Below are 16877 nucleotides of genomic sequence, written 5' to 3'. Positions count from 1 at the left end.
TGCGTAAACTGGTTCTTTGGAATCAGACATTTTATTAAATTAGCTTTATGAAATATACTAAATTATAATGAAAAACGGAACAGAAATTGCAATATGTTAGTCACTAAACACTAAAAAAATACTCGGCTCTCGGGCCCACTGTCAAATATGGCCTACAGTAGCAGAGGGTCATGTGATGAATCGAAATTTCGCAGGTGGAATGACGACAAAAAGCAAGACGTGATTGGTTGCCACCTATTATAAGCTAAAATCTCCGCCAATGAAATTCTTTGTAACATTGATCCTATGACGTAAATAATCGACTTTAAAACTTGCAATATCGTTTTTAGCAAGATTTAAAAGTTGCTAAATCGACGGCAATTTTTTAAATATTAGCTAAAATTTCTACGAATAATGAATTATAAAAAAATTACATTCAATTTAATACATTCATTCCATAAATTTTAATATTTACAAATATAATTTCTTGATAAAAAAAAATAAAAATCCATCTGCACAAAGAAATTAATTCCAAAATTAAATTTTATATTTTTAAAAAAAAATGAAAGGATGAAAATAAAGCATTCATTTATTACAATCTATTTTACCAAAAAATAATTATTTAACATTCAAGGCTCGATTTAAACTTTATAGTCGAGTAATACAAAACTTTGGTTAATTAGAAAAGTCTGGAAACTGGTAACATTATCAAGTACACAAATTTTATAAAAAGTTTTATATTAAATGGTATAAAAAAACAATTTTCAACGAATACTTGTCTTGTTGCTATAATTTTAATTTCATATCAAAAAAATTGTTCTTTAATCTGATTCTGCAGCTTCCATCATTAATTTTTTTCTTTTATTAATCATTTTTTTCTCGTAAAAATCAGTTTCATCAAGTTTAATTTCTGCTTCTCTTTTGGTTACTTTCACTTGTGTTAAAATTTTTATTACTTCTTTATCTGCAATTTTAACAAGTTTTTTTTTTTCCCAATTATAATTTTTTAAATAATTTTAGTAAACTATGATATCACATAGAATACTTAAAAATTAATTTTCTTGTAAAAATCAACCTACCGTTAATTGAATATTCCTTTAGTTTTGTGTTTATAATACTTTCAATGGCATGGATAAGTTTTATATCAACTGGAGTGACAAGTGAAACAGACATACCAGCTCTTCCAGCACGAGCAGTTCTACCAACTCTATGAATATAATCTTTGGGAACATTCGGAATAGAATGATTAATTACCAATTCTACTGTTGGAATATCCAAACCTGCAATAACATTATGTAAAATTCTTCTGTTTACAAATATAAGAAATTTTTTTAATAAAAAACTTTATGAGAAAAAAAGATATAAAAACCTCTGCTGGCAATATCAGTGGCAATAAGCGTTTTAACAATATTCGATTTAAATCTAGAAAGAGCAGCAAGCCTTTCTTTTTGTTTCATCATTGAATGTATTGCAACATTTTCAAAACCGACTTCATTTAAAGTCATTGAGAGAAGTTGACAATTCCTAAAACAAAAAAATATTTTTGTACAATTAACATTATAGAAAACTTCATCACATAAACTTGTAATGAAGCTTTATTACAAGTTTATGTAACAATTTTCAAAACCTAATTTTATTAGAATTTGCTGTTGTTAACTAAAATAACAATATGAAAAATTGACAAGATCAGCTACATTAGGAAAACAATCAATTTTTTACAATAGAATTTTATGAAAATAAATACCTGCATGTATCTGTGAAAATTATAATATTTCCATTTTCATTGTTTTTCCTGTACAATTGGATTACTTCAACAAGGTAAGCATCTTTGACATGGTCTGGGCATAGAACATAAAATTGTTGTAAATTATCTACTGTCGCAACATCAGATTTGTCAATGAATGAAAATACCTGCAACACAAATAAAAGTAATTAGTCTATTAATTTTGAAAAAGAAAAAAAAATTTAAAAAAAAGATATTAAACAATATTATTAAATCTAAAATGATAAATATTGTTTTACATTTCTGGATGAAACATTACTCACATTTTTCGAAAGTAATTCTTCAGCCTGTTTCAAAGTATCATTGATAGTTGCACTGAACAACAATATTTGCTTTTTAAGCGGAAGACTTTTAAATATTGTGCTAATCTGAAAAAAAAAAAAAACAATATTATTATAGTTATTACACAAAATAAATGATAAAAAATAAATTAAAAAGGTTAGAAAAATTATTACCTGATCATCAAACTGACCCGATAGTAACCTATCTGCTTCATCTAAAACTAAAAACCTAATTTTTTTCAATGAAAATGTATTACAACTATCCAAATGATCAGCTAAACGACCTGGAGTCGACACAACTATGTGAGGCCTTTTGGACAATTCCTGCCCTTGGGTAACCATATCCATTCCACCTGATATGACGCATAATTTTAAGTTAATAACTTTACCATATGCTAAAAACTGTTCACCGATTTGAAAAGCTAGTTCACGAGTTGGAGTTAAAACCAAAGCAAATATTCCAAAAGGTTCTTCGCTTAATTTTTGTAATATAGGCAAGGCAAAAGCCAATGTTTTTCCACTACCAGTTTTTGCACATCCAATGCAATCATTGCCTTCTAAAATTTTTGGAATGCAATGTGCCTGAATTGGAGTTGGTTTAGTCAAACCTGAAAATTAAAATAATGTTAACACTCATATAATTCAAAATAAAAATACAAAAAACTCTACACACACAAAAACAAAAATTATTATTTTTTAATTTCTAATTTATTTATAACGTAATTGTAGAATTGTAACATAAATTCACCTTAAAATTTGTAAAAACAAAATGAAATTGAACTTACCAAACGAATCACATTGTCTTACAATCCATTTGTTTAAATTTAAATCTTCAAAACGTTCTTTCATATTAGTTAATGATGCTATGTTGACAAATCATAAGATTACGTGATTTTGCTGAGTTGGAAGTTTTATATGCAAGTACTAATTATTATTAATTTTTTTTTAATTTAATAGGGAAAAAATATTTTTAAAATAGTTATTCACGTGTTTTAAAAAAATAACACCTAACGGGTTTTCTATACTCTTCTTAAAAGTTAAAATTTTTATGCAATTATTTGTGTCTTAACCTTCATAACTGAATAACCGGTAAAAGTAATTGATTATTTATATCCTTTAAATGCAATTTTTTTGTTTAAAAATTATTTTAAATTTTATTTTTAGTGTATGCAATGCACAATTTTTATGTCTCTCTGTTTTTCTTACTGGTTGGAAGCGTATCTCTGGCGATACCTAAACCTGAGGATGTTAAAAATCGAGTTTTGCATAGGGTACACTTTTATTTTATACTTTTTACATTAAACGTTATTTGAAGTTGTTAATAATTATATTATTTTATAAAGATAACTAATTTGCGTTTTTATTTTGAAGGATTTGAGCAACAAAGAACATTTTCAACATTCCGAACATAATGTAGAATATGATCATGAAGCTTTTTTGGGAGAGGAAGCAAAGACTTTTGATCAATTAACACCAGAGGAGAGTAAAAGAAGACTGGGGTAATAATAACATGTTTTCATCATATCATTATTTTTTTGTAAAAAACAATTTTAATTAAACATTTTAAAAATTAATTTTACTTTAGATTAATAGTCGATAAAATCGATAAAGATGCCGATGGTTTCGTATCTCAAGATGAATTAAAAAATTGGATTGAATATACTCAGAAAAAATATATTCAAGATGATGTTGATAGTCAATGGAAAGTACATGTCACACCAGATAAAAATAAATTAGAATGGGATACATATAAAAAAAAATTTTATGGATTTGTCGAAGGTTTAAATATAATAATTATTATTTTATACACTTACTATTATAAGTGCTTCTGAAATAGTAAAATAATAAAAACATAATTTTTGTTTTTACGTAAAATAATTCCAAAAATATTATTTAGATATTGAGCCGAAAGAACTTGATAAAAATGAAGATGGATATTCCTACAAATATATGATAAAAAGAGATAGAAGAAGATGGAGCATTGCAGATGAAGATGGTGATGATGCTCTTACCAAAGAAGAATTTTCAGGATTTTTACATCCTGAAGAAATGCCCAACATGAGAGATGTTGTCGTTTTGGAGACAATGGAAGATATTGACAAGGATAAAGATGGAAAAATATCTTTAGAAGAATATATTGGTAAATGTTTAACATTTGAAAAATTCTTTTTTTTTTTTATAATATCCACATAATAATTTCATTTTATAAAAAATTTATCTGTTTCAGGTGACATGTATAAAGGTGGAGATGGAGAACCCGAACCTGATTGGGTTAAGAATGAAAGAGAACAATTTTCTAATTTCCGTGACAAAAATGGTGATGGTTTCATGGATGAAGAAGAAGTGAAAAATTGGATTATTCCACCTGATTTTGATCATGCAGAAGCAGAGGCTAGGCATTTAATTTATGAATCTGATTCTGATTCCGATCAAAAATTAACCAAAGCTGAAATTCTTGCCAAATATGATCTTTTTGTCGGTTCTCAAGCTACTGATTTTGGTGAAGCTTTAACACGTCATGACGAATTTTAAAATTAATGTAAAACATCCCATCATAATAATAATAATATGTACTTTTCTTAAGTTAAGTTTTTAAGCACATTAAGTAGATTTTTTTAGTTAAGTATTAATTTCACAATTCCACTTTTTTTACTAACCTCTTTGTCTCTAGACACCTTTATTTATACCTTAAAGGTTTTAATTCACATAAAATACTCGCTATGACTCTAAAAAATTATTTTTAATATTACATTTTATAATTATTATCGCTTCTTCTGCAAAGACTTAAAATTTTAAAATGTTATTTATAATTAAATAAATTTTCAAAAAAAAAAGAAATATTTACACGAAATGAAATTTATGTAGTGTCTTTTTTTTGTGGCTGTTTTAAAAAAATTTACACTGTTATTATAAATTTATGCTGTTTAAAATTATTACAATTAAGTGCCATTTGATTTGTTGAATTAAAAAAATATTTGTTTGAATAGTTTTAAATGAAATATTCATGTTGTTTTATAATTGAGTTATTATTAAGTTTGAACTTGTATACCATAAAATGTCTCGACAAAATATTATGAATGAAAAAAAGAAATTTTTTTAATTATTGATAAAACTGCCAAGATATATATATATATATATATTTTAATAAAAATAATTTTAAAGAAAATGTTTCAAATTATTATTTTTATTATTAATATTTGTACTATTTGTAGCCAAAGAAAAATTTAATTAGATTAGTATAATAAACATTAAATTTTACTTAATAAAAATTTTAAATGTAACCTGATATTAATTTTTAATAAATTTTTGTTTAATTAAAAAAATAATAGCAAATTGTTGCATTATTTTTGTATTTTACTTTGAAATTTAAGATTTTCTAATAGATAAATTATTAATTTCATCAGCTACTTTTTTACAAATATATGAAATTCTTTGACAGTCATTTTTTTCTTCCTCAGAAACTATATTTATTTTAAAAGCTTGAAAATGATTTCGAGTAATCAATCTTCCTGTACAAATAACTAAACTTTTTAGTAATATTTTAGGTAGGGGCCTGTCAATTTCATAATAAAACACTTGTATTTTAGACCAGTTTTAGAGTCACACAGATTAATAATTTTTTCACAATTCCAACGACCAATTTGATATATCACGATTCCTATTAATTCAAATATTATTTCGAATTGATTTTTTAATTTCGACCATAAATTAACATTTTCAATAGACCCGGTAAATATTCTAAATAATTTATCTCTACGTTGAATTTTTAAATCTTGATTTCCTAATGAAAAATTTGTTATTAAATTACCACATTCCATTACTGAAACGTTTAATTTATCATTTTTCATTTTAGTAAGAGCCATTTTATTATCTTGACTATTATTATTATTTAAACAGATTTCTTTTCTCTTTTTTACGGATTGGTATTTTTTTGTACTCTCTTGTACATTTATACAATTTTCAATGGGAATATCAAAACCGCCATTTTTATAATTCATCTGAGTAAAAAAAAAAAACTCATCACTTATAATAGTTAATAAATTACTTTGACAAAAGAAAAATTAATATTATAAATATTATAATATATTTCATAATATCAATATAATATAATAATATATATAATATATTATAATATTATATTAATATAATATATATTTATTAATATAATATAATATTATATTAATATAATATATATAATTAATATAATATATATTATAATATTATAATATATATAATATATAATATATATTATAATATATTTTCAGTATAACATAATAATACAACTCTTACTTTTTTTAAGTTTGAAATTTTTCAATATATATTATAAATTTTAATTATATAATGAACTAAATAACTTACCGAATTTTTGGAGTAAGAAAGTTTTTGAAAATTCATTTCAAAATTTTTCATTTTTTTTTTTTTCACTTTTAATAAAAATGTCAATTTTTTACACCACTGAATCACAAAATATTAAATATTAAATATTAAATTTTTAAAAATTTTTATTTATGTCACAAAAAAAAATTATTTAAAATTAACTTTCGAGAAACTCTTTAAGAAAAGTCCGTTACACTCTTAAGATCAAACTGAAATGAATCATCGTCATCGAATGACGTAAAAACAGTTCTACCAACTTAAATTTTTTTTTTCCCTTCAAAATATTTACATTTAATTTCACCTAAAATAACGAATTAAATTATTTTAAATACTTTTTTTTTTGTTTCTTTTAATTTTATAATTGACTTACCTATATTATAAAATCTTTGATATATATTATTAAAATAATATATAAAAACTTTTAAAATATTGTAAACGTGAAATAATAAATAAAAATTTTAAAAGTGTATTACAGTGTAACTAACTTTAAAAGTCAATATGAGTTTAAAAATTAACAAATAATATTTGTGTAATTATTATTATAAAAAAATTATCAATAATATAAACATTTTAAAACTATTTAAATACTTTTTTTTAATGAAAATACCTAAACTCCTATCATTAAAATAAAAAATTTAATTTAATTTTGATAAAGTTCTGTTTTGATGATACCTTTACAAACCGCCATTTTTAAAATTTATTTCAATATAATAGGAAATTTTAAAATAGAAAATAAATTCAATTTTTATTTTCATTTCAAAACTTTTAATAAAAAATACAAATTATGGTAATAACAAATAATTTTTTTGCCTTCATTAAATATATAATAATAATTATAAATATTTTTATAAATTATTGTCAAAACTACTACAGAGCTATAAATTATTCACCCGTTTCTCTTATTCAGCTAGAAAATGCTTTTAAATTTAAAATTTAAAAAAAAAATTTAATTTGTGTCACTTTGCAGGCACTTTTGGTATTTAAATCTAAAAATTTTTTTCCTTTTTAAATGGAAAACCGAGTTATTTTTTGTTAAGCGACAGCATAAATATTTATTATTAGCAATATCATTTTATTATTTATTAAAATAATTTTTTTAATATTCGTATATCAAATTATTCTCAATAATTTTTTTTTTTTTTAACTCGCCATATTGGTTTTTAATTATTATTTTTAAATCTCGTCGGTTTAAATATCATTTTCAAAATTTAGTATAATAAACTATAATTTTAAATAATTTAACGGTAATTAATTGTTCTAAACAATTAAAATAAATTAATTCAATGTTTTACTTTTGTTATCCTGAGCTCAAGAGCTTTCATTTTAATAATTTTAAATGAAAAGAAAAAAAACAAAATTATTTGGCATCAAGGCACAACCACCAATTTTTCTAAATAAAAAAAAAATTTAAATAAATTTAATAAAATAACAAGATTTATGTAAATTGAATTAACCAAGATTAATCTCTTAAAAAAATAAATTATCATATTTTAATAATTTTCTATTTTTATAATCTGGGTTCTAAAGGTTCCATTATGCATCCTTTTGTACAATCCTTTCTCTCTCTCTCTTTCTACTTTAGTCTTGTATCTATCAATTTTAGAATTCAAAATTTAAGATTCTTTTGTGCTCTCCACAAAATTTTTGCTCATTTTCAGCAGTAGAGCTCATTATAAACTCTCGCATTATTATTATTATCATCAATATTTTTCTATTATAATTAAATATATTTAATATATTGTGAAGGTAACATTCAGATTAGTTTTTGTCTTGGGAAATTTGATGAGACCTTAACAAATGCTGGTCATTTAAAGTAAAAATATTATTTGTCTTTGTTGCTCCCAATGTTTGAATATCGTCCATGTAGAAAAACAATACACCGAAATTTTATTAACAAAATAAATTTTATTTTTTATCGTCCGGTGTTTTTTCTTGTGACATTAATAAATTAGAAAAACCATCTGCGGCTGACAAAGATGGTGCAGATCGAATGGTTGGCAAATTACTTTTATCTGGAATTAAATTAGGAACTTGAACGAATAAATTGGCGGAATTATCCGGCGCCGTGATCAACGGTGTTTGATTTTCAGGTTCATATTGTTTTAAATCGGAAGAAAACGGCTGACAGTTTTTAGCTGTTATTTCACTTAATTGTACCTGATCCATATCGGAATTATTTAATAAAAAATTATCGGCCGTAATGGGTCGTTTCTCAAAGGATGATTCCCGAGATGCTTCGTCTTCATTTTGCATACTCGTTTCGGCAGCGGACGGAATGGTGGAAAGAAATCGAACTGTCAGTCTACCTGGTGAACCTGGTGGCATTATTAATTCGTAATCATCGCTTACTGCACTTTGTCTTGTCAAACGAGGTTTAGGTTTGGCCCTTGTTGAATTTATATCTGAATTAGGAATAATTTGAGTTCGGACGTCACTCGAAGCGCTTGATCTAGACATTCTCCACGTACTCGTACTTTGAGTTGTGGCAGAACCGGAAGAATCGTTTCGAGATGATGACAGATTTGAATCTTGAGATGTTTTCCTCGTGACCAACCAAGAATTAGCTCTTCTTTTTGGATCTAATAGCCTGAGAGGAATCCCGCAATGATGATGATGGTGATGGTGATGGTGGTGATGACTTTGTCTCCATGAATCGCTACGCGAAGAACTAAAGTTTTCACTGGATGAAACGGATGAGGCTCGCTTATGAGTTTTTTGCTGTATTTCAGCTATTTGGTAAGCATATTGATCGAAATGAGCGCGTCCACTACCATCGGTTCTTCTGTTTAGGCATAACATTATCCATTGAATCTAAAATCATAATGTGATAATTTTTTTAAATTTACGTAAGTAGTGTTGAAAATTTGAAAAAATTAATTTTAAAAGTTTTTTACCACATTTTCAATCCATCTCCTGGGACCTCTTATACTAGCTGTACTATCACGTCTTATAGTTCCAGAGGTACTGTCTGCCAGTAACTTAGCGCTACAATTACAATGTTGCTGATGAGAAGGCTGATGATCTTTGGAAGATCGATCAGCAAGGCTGTTGGTGTTGACAGGTGTTTGTCTGTTACTGAAATTAGAACTATGTCTACATCGTCCAATTCCACGAGTCACTTTTGATTCCTCTATAGTTTTACAAATAAGTATACAATCTTTTTTAAATTGCTTCGTCAATATTGCATATAAAAATGGATTACAGCAAGAATTAAGTGGTAAGACAAAAACTGTAAAAACTTTGGCTTGCTCTAAAGAGACAAGTTGAACTCCGAAGGCCGCCGTCAAAGAAAAGAACGCTATGGGAGACCAACAAAGAAAGTCAGTGAATACAAGGAGTGCCATTCTTTTTGCAATTCTAGAATCATTAGAATTCCAAGCTTGAGAACCGCGAATGGCACAATACATCTTCAAATAACATCCCATTAATATAAAAAAGGCTACGCCGTTGATAAGCATCAAAAATACTACGTAGGCCAAACTTACGGGAGTTTCCGTTTCAAAAGGGAGGCATATGGCAAATTTTCGGTAATCCGAAACTCCAAAAAGTGGAAATAAAGACATTATCAAAGCAAAACTCCAACCGCAGGCCATTATGTATCCTGCATGCTTAAGAGAGAGCCTTTTATTTAAATGCATGGCATGCGTTATTGCATAGTTTCTCTCCAGCGTGATCACTGCCAAAGTGTAAACGGATAATTCAGAACTTAAAACTCCTAAAAATCCGGCCAATTGACAGCCTACACTCATTTGCCACGGTATGGCATACATTCGAAATTCGCCTAAAGTAGACGCGTCGACCACGGCGAGAAATCCTAAATAAATTCCCATAAAAAAATCCGCTGCGGCTAAGTTGCAAACTAAAAATCGAGGTACGTCCATCTTACTTCGTGAAAAAATTAGAACGAACACAACCGTTCCGTTTCCCAACATGGCAAGCAAAAAAACGATCCACACTCCACATCTGAGTGTCCACCAATCAAATAAATCTTGACATGGTAAGAAAGGACCTAAAAAATTTAAAAAGTTTTTCAAAAATTTTATCTTTTATGTACCAGGAAATTCATCAAATTAAAAAAAAAAAATTATAATTACCGGGCAGAGGTAAACATTGAATTTTTCCACCAACATGATCGAGTGAATTTAATTTTGTTTCTTGTTCTTCAAAATATTCTTCTACGTAAGCTGGTAAGTTACCTGGGTAAGTAAAATCCGAACCGAAATTTTCCCAAAGTTCATTGATTTCCGTACCAAACTTTTTACTCAAGTTTTCTAAAACAAAAACAAAAAAAAATTTATTTTAAAAATAAGTGAATGTATAACGAACATTAACCGGATTAGACGAGGACTAAATATATATATTTTTTTAATAATTAAATAAAACTTACGAAGCTGAGGCCAAATGTCGGTTAAACTGGAATTCCATAAACTCATATCAAATTCATTATCGGTTGGAAAAAGAACAGATTCGTGAACGGTAGATTTTGGTGGGTCCAATGGAATGAGAGGAAGAAATGAGCAACAATGGTAGGCATACGATAAAACCTGTAATTATTTAATAACATTCAAAAGACATTTTTGATTTTCCTAATTTAAATACTTATTGATAAATTTGTTTTAAATTCTTATGATTTAAAAACTTTTCATTGTTTGATTGATAAATAATAAAAAATTTACTTACCAGAGTTTGAATTCTCGGAAAATTGTTTGGTAACGGAAAAGTTCTTAAATTAGGATTGTTGAAAGTTTTTAAATGAAGAAGTTTGTTTAAACCATTGGTGGGAAGAACAGGAAATACGTTATTGCCCAAATTTCTGGAAAAAAAAAATATCAATATGAAATTGATATAATAAATTATAGAAAATATTACAACAAATACTTACAAATCTTCCAATTGTTTAAAATTGACAAACGCATCTGGATGAATATTTTCAATATTATTTCCCTCCAAATCTCTGGAAAAAAAAAAAAAAAAAATATATTCTGTTGGACAAAATTTAAAAAATTATATTTTTATTTAATTTTAAATTTAAACTCACAATACTTGAAGTTTATCAAGACCGAAAAAAGCATCATCTGGAATATTGTAAATTAAATTGTGGGAAAGAAGTAAATCATGAAGTTGAGACAAACCTTTAAAAGGTTTATCTTCCAATGATGTAATTTGATTATGTGCCAAATCTCTAAAATATTAATTATTATATATATAAAAGATTAATATAAAATATTAAATTAAAATTATTTGTATATTTAAAAAAAAAAAAAAATTCAATACAAAATTTTTTTTTGATAAATCCTTACTCACAAAACGCGCAGGTCTTGGCACTCATTAAGATTTGGAACTTTGAACAATTTATTCCTTTTAAGATCTCTGACAAATAATTATTATTTCATTTATTATATAAAAAAAATAACTAATTAAAAATACATAAATAATTTTTTTTTTAAATTTCTTACATGCTTTTTAAACGAGGGCAGGTTTTACATAAAGATGGTGGAACATTATTCAAACTCGCTCTATCTAATCTTAAAACTTCTAATGAAATTGTTCCATTTAATATTGGAAAATCGGTCAGTTCTCTTGCTTCTGATAATGTTCTTAATGAATAATTACATGGAAAAAAAAAATAATTATAATTTTTATTTTTTTAAAGATTTTTTTTTTTAGATAAAATTTTACTGTCATAAATTCAACTCACAATTTTTGAAGATTTGGCAAATATGAAAAGGCATAGGGATCAATTCCCATTAATGGATTTCCCTGAAGTTCTATCAAACCTAAACTAGGAGATTTTTGAAATATCCCACCAGGAATGTATTTTATTTTATTATTTGATAGAGAAAGTTCTTGAAGAGAAACTAAATTTTGTAGTGCGATAGGAACTTCGGTTAAAAGATTACTATCGAGTTCCCTAAAAAATTAAAAAGGAAATTAGTAGATGTTAGTTAAATAGATTATTAATAGAAATTAGTAGAAATGATGAAAGATGTGATGAAAAATTTTTTTTCAATTGATAAAATTTAAGTGTGGAATACTCACAATACGCGAAGTGATGTTAAATTGACAAAAGCATCATCATCGACGTTAGAAATTAAATTTTTTTTTAATAATCTTAAAAATAAAAAATTATTAATGTAAACAAAAAAAAAATTTAATAACAATTACAATATGTCTATTAAAAAAAAAAAAGAAAACAACTTACAAAATATAAAGATTTTCAAGATTGGAAAAAATTTCTCCTTTTATAGAAGTTAACATGTTATTACCCAAATTCCTGGTAAAATATTATTTGATTTTATATATACAAAAATTTTTTCATTTAAATAAAAATAATAAGGGATGAATAAAAATTAACTTACAAAGCTTCAAGAGATTTTAAATTATTAAAAACTCCTGGAGAAATTAATTCTAGCCTGTTGCTTTCCAATTTTAAACTTCTTAAATGGATTAAATTATTTAAATCTCCATTTTTTATTTCATTTATTTTATTTTTATCCAATTGTCTAACAGAAAAAAAAAGAAAAGTTTATTATTATTATTATTTTAATATATTCATTCATTACATATTCATTTTTATTTATTTAAAATTAAATTTTTAAAAACTTATTAATTAATGTTGAGATATTATTATTATTATTATGCATATTACACTAATTAGGTAAAATTCGTAAATAATAAATTTAAGAAAGATGATAATAATAATAATATACAGAGTAATTTTCTTTTTACCTGATACTTTTTAATATTTAAATTTTCAAATTTAATACAAATAATAATAATAAAATTGAAATTATTACATCTTTGGGAGAAAAAATTTATTTATTTTAATTGTATATTTAAACATGTTCTTCATTTACTATAAATCATACTAAAAAATAATAATAATAATAATTTTCAGTATGAGTATATAAAAAAGAGGTAACTTACAAAGATGTTAAAGATTTAAGTTCTGATAAACTTTCTGTTGGAATATTACCAAGATCATTATTTTGTAAAGAAAGTCTTTTTAATTTATTATTATTTTTAAAAACTTTTGAATGTATTTCTTGCAAACTATTATCATTTAATAACCTAAAAATAAATAATTTATACATTTTAATTACATAATTATTTAGTTAAAAAAAAAATTACAACGTTTGATTACTTACAATTCTTCTAAATCAAATAATTGTGAAAAAATATCATGATGTAGTTGTGTTAAATTGTTACCGCTAAGATCTCTGAAATATATATAAAATAATTTTTTATAAATAATATAATAATAATAATAGTTTTTTTTATATAAAATAAATTAACAATTGTATCTTGTAATTTTTAAATAAAGATTTTATATTATTTATCAAGTAAATATATTTTATACAAAGGCTTTTGTTTCTTTGTTAAAAAAAAAAATGTGAGAAAATTTTGTGTAAAATTAATAATAATAATTTGTTTTAAAAATAAATTATGTAATCTGACTTGAAAAAAAAAAAAAAAAAAATTTTTCAATTAAATTAAAAGGGGGGGTTAGCGTGGGTTAGTTTGAAAAAAAAAAATCTTTTCACATTAAATGTTGAAAAATGCATTAATTTAAAATCAAGCTACTTTGTTTTGAGCCTGGTTATCTAAAATTTTCCATAATTTGATGACGTCAAAAACAGGGTGCCAACAGGGTTTCCATGGTAATGAAAACTCTTTTCAGATGCCGAATGTAAAAAAGAATAAAAACTAGAAAATAAAATTTTCTCATCGTGTGAATGGTTTTTCTCCCCTCCCCTCCCTCCTTCCATTCATTCTTTCCCTAAATCCGATAATAATAATAAAAAAATTTATTCAGATTTAACATTATTTAAATGATTTTACAGGGAGGATGGGGAGGGAGTGAGGAGAGGGAAGTCACGTTTGCATTTTTTGAATAATATTTAAATTAAATTAAGTTTTTTTTAAAAAAAATTATATAAAATTCCATTGAATATATATACCCGTTATAACGTTAAGTATGTTCCATGATAATCCAATAACATTACGTCATTAAACAAAAATTATTTTAAATTAAACAAACGAATAACGAAAAATTATATAACGTTACCAAAAAAAAAATAATGGTTTACAGTTACATTTTGTTTTTTTATAAAAGAAAACATTTTATGTAGATAAAATAATATACGTGACGCAAACGACGTAGAAAAAGATAATGGCGAAGAAGGAGGGAAAAAAAAAGGATCGGGTACGACAGGGTGACACGAAAGACCGGAAGTAGCAAAATTAGATAAAATTTTGTCGCCAAAATGCAATATAAAACCTTTTGTTTACATTTTTTTTTTTTGTATAAATAAAATTATTAACGAGTCGATAAAGCAAAAAAAAAAAAAAAAAAACATCTCACTGTAGTTTTATTTTTATGTTTTTTAACAAAAAATTTAGTTTTGTTTAAATCATCAATGTTTAAAAATAATAATATTATTCGTAAAATAAATGTTTTAATCAAATAAAATTTATTTGAAGAAAAAAAAAGAGCATTATAATAAAAAGAAAATTTAATGGGGTAAATAAAATTTTAAAAGTTTTTCTTTTTTTTTTTTTTTTGTGGCATTTGTTTTTAAATCAAAAACATAAAACATAGAAAATGTGAATTTTTAATTAACTGTTGAACTTTTTCTTTTAACTAACACAACAGTAAAAAGTTTTTTTTTTTTTAACTTTTTATAATTCTGATGTTTTATAATTATTAAGACATAAATATAATTACAAATAATTACTAGACTTTTAAAAATAATAATAATATTAATATTATATAATCTTTAATTAAAAACTTTTTAATGAAATTTGATTATTTTCAAAAATATTATTATTATTTTTTTGAAAGGCTGCGACACATTATAATAAAATATTATTTTTCTTATTTATATTTAATAAAATTTTTTTTTTTTTCGTCTGCTCCAACTTTAAATTATCCCCGTAATGTGTTTTTTATTTAGGATTTCATGTCTCTACAATTTTTTTTTTTTTTTTTTTTTTAATATTAAACCATTTAAATGTACCCCAAAAAAAAAAAAAAAAAATGGCTGACGTCATTTTTTTTTAATAATAATAAAAATTTTCAGCTTTTCTTAAGGTTTTCTCAACTTTTATTTATCCTTTTTTTTTTTTTTTTTTTTTTAAATTACACCCGTTTACATTAAATTTTTTTAATTCCCATTGTATAATTTTATTGTAGAAATAAAAATTCATAAAAGAGATAATAATAATATTATTATACACTTTTAAAATAAAAAAAAAAAAAAAATTATTTTTCGGTGAGATATTTATATTCAAATTATTGCTTTCACGCTTAATATTTTTTATTGGGAAAAATGACGTCACACACAAATTCAATAATAAAATAAAAATCAATATAGTTAACCCATTAATTTTAATAATTCCCTAAAAATTTTATTAAAAAAAAGGGTCCCTCCTCCTCCTCCTCCTCTCCTTAATAATAATTTCTTATTGGATTCTAATCAACCTTTTTCAAACCTTATCCAGATTATTTTCCTAATTAAATTTTAATAAATAGAAAATCCAATTCTCTCTCTCTCTCTCTCTCTCTGGAGATTTCACTTTAATAAATTTTTTTTAAATAATAAATAATAATAATAATAATAAAAAGTAACAAACAATATGTTTTAAACTTACAATTTAATGGTTGTTGTTGGAAATGATTGAGATGTAAAATTATTTATTCCAGTTTGTCGACATTCAATCTCCGTTCTATCAGAAGAACAATGACACAATTTAACATAATCACAAAAATTTGAACCGTTAAAAATTATTTTTTGTAATTGTGCACCACCCAAGGCCCAAATAAATAACATTGCCACAAATATATTATTATTAGGCCACAACATTTTCTCATTAATATATATATATAAATCTTCAATTATTTTCCAATATTATTATTATTATTATTATTATTATTTATTGATGGTAATAATAACATTTTAATTAATTTAGTAAATTGCCATTTTATTCGGCGAAGGCAATTACCATTAATAACTTTTGTTTTTTTTTTTAAATCCATGTTAAATTTTCGCTTCTTCATTCTTCACGTATCAATTTTATTATCTTCTTACTCAATTTATTTATTAACTGTATAAATAAACAAACAAACAAACAAATAAACAAACACTTAAATTAAATAAATTATTAATTTCAGTATAAAAAAAAAAAAAAAAAAATTGGAAAATTTTATAAATTAATAATTATAAAAAAGAAATTTAAATTATTATTATTATTATTATTATTTAATTATTATTGAAATTTGATTCAAGGATTACTACTCTAAATCTTTTAACCTATAATTTACCAAAATAATAATAATAATAATAATAAACGGTTAAACATTAATTTAATAAATTAAAATAAAATAATAATCCACGTGGGTTTAACGCGAATTTTTTTTTTTTTTTGGGGGGGGGGCGGGAATAACACACAAAAAT

The 16877-nt window shown here is 24.2% G+C and overlaps 5 protein-coding genes across 5 annotated transcripts; 1 reads left to right on the top strand and 4 right to left on the bottom strand.

Annotated features, from left to right (window-relative positions):
• Window positions 1–800: 800 nt before the first annotated feature.
• On the bottom strand, window positions 801–2892 carry Phum_PHUM061090 (DEAD box ATP-dependent RNA helicase, putative; the record flags this gene model as incomplete). Its single annotated transcript, XM_002423425.1, has 7 exons — window positions 801–943; window positions 1059–1259; window positions 1349–1503; window positions 1724–1890; window positions 2026–2130; window positions 2218–2651; window positions 2829–2892. 7 exons carry the CDS (start codon window positions 2890–2892, stop codon window positions 801–803), a joined length of 1269 nt encoding a protein of 422 aa, XP_002423470.1.
• A 323-nt stretch (window positions 2893–3215) lies between these two features.
• Window positions 3216–4575, top strand: Phum_PHUM061080 (Calumenin precursor, putative; the record flags this gene model as incomplete). Its single annotated transcript, XM_002423424.1, has 5 exons — window positions 3216–3314; window positions 3415–3542; window positions 3629–3822; window positions 3941–4183; window positions 4271–4575. 5 exons carry the CDS (start codon window positions 3216–3218, stop codon window positions 4573–4575), a joined length of 969 nt encoding a protein of 322 aa, XP_002423469.1.
• An 834-nt stretch (window positions 4576–5409) lies between these two features.
• Phum_PHUM061070 (uncharacterized protein) lies at window positions 5410–5906 on the bottom strand (the record flags this gene model as incomplete). Its single annotated transcript, XM_002423423.1, has 2 exons — window positions 5410–5552; window positions 5633–5906. 2 exons carry the CDS (start codon window positions 5904–5906, stop codon window positions 5410–5412), a joined length of 417 nt encoding a protein of 138 aa, XP_002423468.1.
• A 2419-nt stretch (window positions 5907–8325) lies between these two features.
• On the bottom strand, window positions 8326–13985 carry Phum_PHUM061060 (class A rhodopsin-like G-protein coupled receptor GPRrk, putative; the record flags this gene model as incomplete). Its single annotated transcript, XM_002423422.1, has 17 exons — window positions 8326–9231; window positions 9315–10429; window positions 10515–10691; window positions 10808–10964; window positions 11101–11233; window positions 11303–11374; window positions 11459–11602; window positions 11725–11790; window positions 11877–12017; window positions 12119–12331; window positions 12460–12531; window positions 12623–12694; window positions 12780–12923; window positions 13348–13491; window positions 13569–13640; window positions 13717–13724; window positions 13965–13985. The coding sequence occupies 17 exons, from the start codon at window positions 13983–13985 to the stop codon at window positions 8326–8328; spliced, it is 3657 nt and encodes a 1218-aa protein (XP_002423467.1).
• Window positions 13986–15899: 1914 nt separating this feature from the next.
• Phum_PHUM061050 (uncharacterized protein) lies at window positions 15900–16286 on the bottom strand (the record flags this gene model as incomplete). Its single annotated transcript, XM_002423421.1, has 2 exons — window positions 15900–15933; window positions 16075–16286. 2 exons carry the CDS (start codon window positions 16284–16286, stop codon window positions 15900–15902), a joined length of 246 nt encoding a protein of 81 aa, XP_002423466.1.
• Between the last annotated feature and the right edge of the window lie 591 nt (window positions 16287–16877).

The sequence above is a fragment of the Pediculus humanus genome, genomic scaffold, assembly GCF_000006295.1.
Source record: "Pediculus humanus corporis 1103172107410 genomic scaffold, whole genome shotgun sequence".
Lineage (NCBI taxonomy): Eukaryota > Metazoa > Arthropoda > Insecta > Psocodea > Pediculidae > Pediculus > Pediculus humanus.
Note: the sequence above shows the minus strand (reverse complement) of the source record. Positions and strands in the feature narration are given on the sequence as shown.